Here is a 7,437-nt window from a genome sequence, read left to right as displayed (position 1 = left end):
TTCTCCTTAATTATATATAAGGTAAGATCCAAGTATAATAACTTAGTAGGATTCTGCTTATAAAGATCCTTAAGCAGCTTAGTTACCTTATATAGATTATAACAATTACCAATCTTATAGCGGAAGTAATTAGTCTTTAATTGCTTCTTATAGGAGGCAGCGGCTTTAAGGCGATTAATGATAAAGATCCGCGGTAGGTACTTAGCAATAATACTGTCTTGCTAGCGCTCAATTAGGTGGTAGAAGAGGTTAGTGGTGTTATATTTTAAAGATACCGCACCGGGTAAGGCCTCTCTCCTATATACTGCCTTCCACCGACTCATAAAGCTAATAGGAAGCTCCTCCGGCTCCTCCTCTGGCTCCTCCTCCGGCTCCTCCTCTGGCTCCTCCTCCGGCTGCTCCTCTGGCTCCTCCTCCGGCTGCTCCTCTGGCTCCTCCTCCGGCTGCTCCTCTGGCTCCTCCTCCGGCTGCTCCTCTGGCTCCTCCGGCTGCTCCTCTGGCTCCTCTTCCTCCTCCTCTTCCTCCTCCTCCTTATCTAGCTCCTCCTCCGGCTCCTCCTCCTCCTCCTCCTTATCTAGCTGCTCTGGCCGCGGTGGCGAAGACTCTACAAATATTGGTGACGGTAGTTGCTGCGGTGGTTCCGTACGACGCCTTGCTTGACGATTCGAAGACTTCTTTAAAATGAGCTTTAAACGACGCTTTAGAGTCCTTTTAGAAGCCTGCGTCGGCGAGGTAGTAGACAATACACGCTTGCGATTTTGGCCCTTATTGGCGCGACCAAATACACATGTAGGCGGCTCCATGGTCAACACCAGCAATTCTATACAATTGGCTTAATGCAGCTAGACCAAAGTATGATTTTACGCCATAATTGTTGGGGGTGGAAGGTGTGGGCAAGCAAAAATAATCAATGGCATCGATTTCTATGTGAAATTGGGTGGTGCGCGATGACCGGCTTTACTCCGGCGCGAGTTCACGATATTTCGGCAAGAACAATATATAACTATATTGTTCTACGCAGCGTATCCGGCAAGTCCTCCATATCGGTAAGCGCAACCTATACTGTATACGTTAGTTGAAATGAGGTTCTTGGCACCGTTTCAATATATAGCCTTCGATTCGAGCTCCCGTTCTGTATTCCATATCAATCTAGAGCTCTCGTATACACGCCAGGGTGACGACTTCTTGTAATATGGCGACTCCACGCGCCCCGATCGTGATGCTGCTTCCTCCATCTCGCCTGTTCATCTTATATGCGCGTTCCTGTGCACTGCGGGCGTCGCGGGTGTCGCGGGCGTCGCTGTAACTCTACTACGGCTCCTACGGGAGGTGGGCGAAGGTGTAGAAAGTGTTGACCGCAGAGAGGGCGTTGGCCGAGGAGTCTCCATTATTACACCAAAGTAAGGAGTCGCGATAGTGGCGGAGAGGGGCTCACTCGAATCGCTCACCGACGTCAATCACGCATTGTGCGAAGTCAAATCTGGAACCTCATCTGGAGCCTTACCGAACAATCGCCTTAATTACGGATTCAAATGAGCCATGGTAGTAACCGCCACTAATTAAAACGGGCGACACTAAAAGGCGCACAGACCGAACAGATTATGATACCCTAAACCTTCACACTCTCCCTCCAAACCGTGAGATTTCAACTTTGCATCTGCAAAACATGGAGAGTCATAACGAATTCAAGAATGTCGATACTGTTTCGGTATGGTGTTCGCAAGGCGCCCAACGGCGCGTTCACGGTCTCAGAATATTCATATTGCATAGCATAGGATATCCGCTATCCCATTAGGGTACTACGTTATCGATAAGGGTGTACTCAATCCATGCCTCCTGATTGGCCAAATTCTTATCGATAACGTAGGAAGATAATTGGCGGGTGATGGGATAAGAATACCCTGTACGGTCGCACAAAGCTCTACCAAGGCTCTCTAAAAACTCTGCACGAAGCTCTACTCAAAGCTCTACTTAAAGTCCTATCTGGAGCTCTAAAGCTCTACTCACACGCAGCACTAATATACTAGGAAGTCTTATAATCATCTCTACAAACGTCTCTACGAACGGCTGTACAATCGCGCATACAATCGTCTGCACGAACGTCTACACGAACGTCTGTACAAACGCCTATACTTCTAATATGTAGTCAGAAAGGAGTTCTGTACCTGCTGTAGGCAGTATAGGCCGCTCGATCGGTTCAAAACAAACCGCCTTGGTGCGCGTTATAAATCGTGTATAGGTTGCAGTTTTAGAACCCTTACCCTCCCCCCCTACAACCCCTAATATATAACTTATATATAGGCTTCAACTAATCTTACTTTATAGAGCAGAGGAAGAAAGCGCCGCCACCCGTCAGAAGAGATCGATCCAAATGTCCTTCTTCCCGTCAGGTCGATAGACCTTTCTTATCCAAAACAACGCGTATATCTATATAGAATTCAGCCACCACTCCACTAATGTGACATGGCGATAGCGAAGCTCGCACGGTCGTTCGACCCTCGGGTGATTTTAACTTTCTCAAGACCGGAAATCTTGAAAGAGGGTTTGTAGCAGAGGGCCGGCAACTAACAGCTGAAATGCGCCATGAAATGGACCCTGGTGGCTTTGGTGGTGTGTATCAGGGCTCCTGCAGGCAGAGCGCCAGAGTGCTTTACTTATGCCGCGTGAGACGGATCCCGTAACTAGCGTACAACCGGTCATGCCACTGTGAGGCCAATATCGTACGAGAAAGCGTTCTGCACGTCGCACCGCGCGTGGGGGCTTGGAAAATCTCGAGAGATCCATGCCCGCCGTACTGGGTTCGTGTTAACTTAGTGCTAGAACGTGGAACACGCACACTTGCTAATTTGACATCTGAAGTCGTGCACCTAGTCGTTGTACTGCACTGTTTTGCACAAAGTACAGATTTCATCATGTTGGGCTTCTTTCTGCTTGCAAAATTGTTGAGTAGGCTGTGGTCAAAAAGATTAGTGAAGTGACTGTTAGCAATCTAGCAGCACGATCAAAGTATTCGCGGGGTCGTGCAGAACGAGCATAATAATAAATCGCAGAGAACTCCACAACTTCCACAACCTCTATCTTGGTCTTTTCTATTCTAGCGATTAACAGCCTTCCGACCTCCAAATCTATGTTATCCTGACTACCGTTACAATGCATTATACGCAAATATCGTTGCTTCTCCTTCTCACTCATCTTCTCGCCTTCACCAGTGCGGGTCTAAATGACATAGGCGGAATGTTTCCTCCCAGAGACCTCATTGGGGACATAGGAGCGAAAGCCGTCGAATCCCTCTTACCTCGAGCTAACACTCAAATCGTTGTCCGCTGTGTAGTCTTTTACTCGCTTGATTCGACGATCGTGCCAGCTCCGGATATGATCCGCACCGTCAGTGTTCGGATCACAGGTCTCCCTGAAGCCGATAATCACGTTGATGCGTTTAAAAAGGAGGTCGAAGACGCCTGTTTCGCCGACAACCTAAAAGAATACACGCCTCGCGCAAATCTGGCGAAGGATGAGGTTGCTGTCACTATGTCAATCAAAGCTATAATACATTTTACGAGTGAAGGTGCCGCGCCAGAGAGCTGTCAGGAAGACGCCATCAAGAAGTTTACGGGCCTAACAGACTTCTCTGGCTGTGATTACCCCGCACATTAAAGTCCACCTGCGGGACGATCCTGCTATCGACCTCAACAGAAGTGAGTGCTTTGAAAGAAATGCCCTACTGTCTGAGCCAAGGGACTTGTGGGTACAGGTGCCTGCATTTGAGAGTTTGTTCCAGCTTCGTCAATTTCGATATATTTAAGGGTCTTTGGACAATTTTGTATTTTCATCCAGGAAAATCCATTGATAGATTTCTGTCACCAAAATTCCCTGTAGCCATTACTCTAACCCAAGTATAGGCTATGGTCAAATATAAATAGAAGTACAAGAGGAAGGCAATTCCGGAATGCTGTACTCTCAGAATGCAGCGAGCCTAAACCAATACAAGAGAACATGTGACTCCTAATCCACCACCAGCCTTTATTCCAACGAATTTTCTACGCAGCTATCCGAAGGCTCTCCGACCACCCACCGTGACAGCCAAAGAAAACCCCTAAGTGAGCACAAAGCTCCTTACCGATCCTTTGTTTTACTCATTAAGCCATGCAATTCCCCTATGAGTTTCTCAATTTGGTATTTTAAGCTTAAACCATATCGTCCTCACCGTTCATAACCTCCGTGGCCTCCATAATCCCATTTTCTTCATCCACCGGTTCGGCGTTGAGGGCCTTGACCTTCGCCTCCACAGCCTCCTCTCCCACAACTGCTTCCTCGACCTGCGCCTTCCGAATAAACACCGTCTGCCATCTCTTTCCCCACGCTTTAATCAGCGCCGCATCCTCAGCGCTCAACTCCCCACTTCCTTCCTTCTCAATGAAAGTGTTCGCAATGCCCTGAGCGACGGCCCTGACCGCATCGTCGATCAATTTGAAAAGCGCGCGCATGGCATCGCGCTCCTTCGCGAGCGTCTCATCCAGCATCGCAACCTGCTCCTCCGGCAGGCCCTTCTGCAACCTGGCTGCCACAATCTGGCGGACGCGATTCGTGACCTTGCCGACGGTGCCCGCGACCATCTCGAAGATCCAGCTCTCCGACAGCGCCTCGCCGGCGCCGAGATGGTCCGACAGCGCCCACTGCACCACGCACATGGGCGACAGGATCGTGTAGTTGAGCAGCTTGTCGACGATGTTGACGGCGATGCCGGGCTGGTCCTTCCAGTACTCGACCACGCTCGCTACGATCTGCCGGCGTGCTAGCTCCGACTGCGGCCCGATGGCTAGGAGGCGTTCTTTGCTGCGTTCGATGCACGAGAGGACGTGGGAGAGCGACTTGGAGCCGATGTAGCAGATGCTTGTGACGAAGGCGTCCGTAGACGGAACTAGGACATCGATGATGCCGGCATCGGCTGCTTGCGTGTGGATGGAGTTGATGGTCTCCTGGATATGGTCTTCTGATGCCTTTTTGCGGATCTGACTACACAGCTGGCGGCCTTCCACGGAGAAGGGGGTTTCTGTGCAAGTAGGTTAGTTGCTACTAGATTGTGTTGAGAAGACTTAAGGTGGGAGATATAACATACGTTCGTCAGCGTACTTAAAATCCGGAGTATCCTTGTCCTTACCCTCTGGGATAAGGGGATGGTATTTCTCAGGGAGAGTAGCACGGATACGCTTTGCGAAGGAAAGACGAATCTCTTTGTCTAAAGCACCAATAATGAAGGCTTTCTTCGGGTGCATGTTCGTGCGGTCGATGTCATCAAGCCTTTCAAGGGGTCAGATTGTCCGTCCAAACTTCAAAATTAAATAGCAGGATTACTCACCACTCCGTCCACTTCCACCTAAACTCAAAGTTACTCAGATGGTGTGAGAACCAGTCTAGAAATCGATAGACAAGCTCTAAATCCATGACGTCGAGATTTTTGAACAAAAATCTAATTGCTCTTCCTAAGCTTGGCGCTATGGCGGCCGGGGCGATCTTGCAGCTCTCTGTAATGACCGAGTGGTAATAGATAAGCTTGTGTTCTGGATTAGGAAGTAAGAAGATCTGAGAAAAAACAGCGTCAACTGCCATATCTTCCGGCTTCCATGTCGATTTGTCACCGGCTACATCGCGAAGCTTATCGAAGGGAGTCGCGCGCTTAACGAATGTTTCCGGTTGCCAATAGCAATCCAGGTCAATGAGGAATTTGGCCGTTGCGGTACGGTTGAAGTCCAGGATATTAATTGTATCAATAAGTGCATCTCGGAGCAGGGAGGCTGCAATATCTGTGGTTTTGGGGACAGTCTATGCCCGTTAGTATGTCTCTATAGAGATTGGAAAAGCAATCACTCACCTCGACATCCTGATCCGCATACAATGAAAAATATGCCTCCGGAAACAGCGGTGTCGGTCCAGGATTGACAGGGGAAGGAATCGTAATATTCGGGAAAGTATGCATGGCGGGTGTAGTAACCATTGCATCTTCGCCTTCCCCCTCGCGAGCAATAGGCTTAGAAAACCTCGGAATGCAGGAAAGTTCCCAGCCGCGAGCAGCTTCATTTTGCAATTGCATCTGCAGCAATCCGATGATACTGTGGTAAGGAACAGGTTTCTCCTCAGTATGGCCAGTATATGCCTCCACTAACGATTCTATGGGGAGCCTCATTGAAGCAACAATCTCAGTCTTTTGGAGTATGTCCATGGCCTGCTCTTCAAGGCCAGAGCCTGAAGATACAAGAGCATATGGGAGTGTAAGGAGGATGATCTTGACAAGTTCTAGTCCGACAACCTGCCCATTTAATCAGAGATAATGTCTCGCGAACCGACGCTTGACAAGCGGACAACTTACATCGTTTTCGTTTGCGCTCTGTAGGTCTACAGCGCTGTCAAATAGCTTATGGAGTATTGAGAAGACACCGTCTCCATCGAATAAACTCTGTAGACAGGCCAAGAATCGGAGTAGTAGCTTGAACTCCCTCCAATTCCCAGAGTTAAGAAACTCTTGTGTTCGTTCTGATACGCGTCTAAGGGCCTCTTTCGTGACTTCTGGCTTCGATTCGTTTGCGTAGAGGACGACCGCCCCAGCGAATGGGATTTTGAATGGCTGTTCAATGATACTAGAAGGCGTTAGCCATCAATCGCAGAGGCCAAAACATAGCAACACTGACAGTTTCACAAAAACATCAAAAAACTCGTTCCTAATTTCCTCATCTTCGAAGTTTTCCTCCAGCAGCCTAGCGATGTCCTTTGCCTCGTCCTCGGGGAGTCGCATAGGCGACTCGGCAATGCTCAGAAGCATCTTGCGCAGCTTGCTCGCAGTGGGCTCTTCATAACGCCTGCGCGTTGGGCGGCGGTCGAAGTCATCGTCATCTAGAATGCATTACTGCTTAGCATATTCCAATTGAGTGCGCGTGCAAGCTCTTCAAGATGCCGGAACGAAGTGCTTCAATAACTCGCAAAGGCTTACCTCTAAACCTTCTCTTCCGATTCCCGTTCCACCGTCCCCGTCCTCCCTCACCTCTGCCCTCAGGTCTTACATCCAGATCTGCCATCGCGTCAGACAGCTCTTGCTCGATAGGTCCTCCCCAGCCGTATGAATCTGCAGTTTTGAAAATTCGAGAGCTCGTCTCAGGGCGGTACGAATCGACGGCGCGACGCAGTAGTGGTCCGCGTGGAAGATGATGATAACTCCGGCGATGAAAACGGCTCTGATCTTGAGCTTGTGAGCGCGATGCTTCTTTCGGGCGAGGCGGAGGAGCCGCCCGCGCAGATTCGCCGTGATTCCGTAGTTTGTCATGTTTGCTGGATGATGGCCCGTGCACGAACGCATTTGATTGGAAATGTAGATCAGAGGCTGATGAGGGTGCGTTGGGAATGCTTTGAAATATGCCGTTATCTGTCATACTGGAGGGTAAATGATGA

At 49.3% G+C, this 7,437-nt stretch overlaps 3 protein-coding genes across 3 annotated transcripts; 1 reads left to right on the top strand and 2 right to left on the bottom strand.

Annotated features, from left to right (window-relative positions):
• Positions 1–338: 338 nt before the first annotated feature.
• On the bottom strand, positions 339–1,090 carry K441DRAFT_667324 (uncharacterized protein; the record flags this gene model as incomplete). The annotated part of the gene is made up of 1 exon (XM_067649816.1): positions 339–1,090. A coding segment is annotated over exon 1 (465 nt), but the record flags the coding sequence as incomplete, so codon positions are not given.
• A 1,877-nt stretch (positions 1,091–2,967) lies between these two features.
• On the top strand, positions 2,968–4,068 carry K441DRAFT_273772 (uncharacterized protein). The gene has a single exon (XM_067640898.1). The coding sequence runs from the start codon at positions 3,151–3,153 to the stop codon at positions 3,652–3,654; it is 504 nt and encodes a 167-aa protein (XP_067499211.1). The 5' UTR covers positions 2,968–3,150; the 3' UTR covers positions 3,655–4,068.
• Positions 3,803–7,245, bottom strand: K441DRAFT_644558 (cap binding protein). The gene is made up of 7 exons (XM_067646760.1): positions 6,983–7,245; positions 6,684–6,885; positions 6,365–6,632; positions 5,870–6,304; positions 5,357–5,820; positions 5,117–5,298; positions 3,803–5,050 (listed from the first exon to the last, which is right to left on the bottom strand). The coding sequence occupies exons 1-7, from the start codon at positions 7,065–7,067 to the stop codon at positions 4,185–4,187; spliced, it is 2,502 nt and encodes an 833-aa protein (XP_067499210.1). The 5' UTR covers positions 7,068–7,245; the 3' UTR covers positions 3,803–4,184.
• Positions 7,246–7,437: the final 192 nt, after the last annotated feature.

This window comes from Cenococcum geophilum (assembly GCF_001692895.1).
Source record: "Cenococcum geophilum 1.58 unplaced genomic scaffold K441scaffold_54, whole genome shotgun sequence".
NCBI classification, from domain to species: Eukaryota; Fungi; Ascomycota; class Dothideomycetes; order Gloniales; family Gloniaceae; genus Cenococcum; species Cenococcum geophilum.
The sequence above is the reverse complement of the archived record's forward strand: the minus strand, read 5'-3'. Positions and strand labels throughout refer to the sequence as shown.

Coding starts and splice junctions, on each gene's coding strand:
- K441DRAFT_273772 (XM_067640898.1), top strand. CDS start 3,151: ATGCATTATACGCAAATATCGTTGCTTCTCCTTCTCACTCATCTTCTC.
- K441DRAFT_644558 (XM_067646760.1), bottom strand. CDS start 7,067: ATGGCAGATCTGGATGTAAGACCTGAGGGCAGAGGTGAGGGAGGACGG. Junction 6,633..6,683: donor TTTGATGTTTTTGTGAAACT/GTCAGTGTTGCT, acceptor AACGCCTTCTAG/TATCATTGAACAGCCATTCA. Junction 6,305..6,364: donor AGAGCGCAAACGAAAACGAT/GTAAGTTGTCCG, acceptor TTAAATGGGCAG/GTTGTCGGACTAGAACTTGT.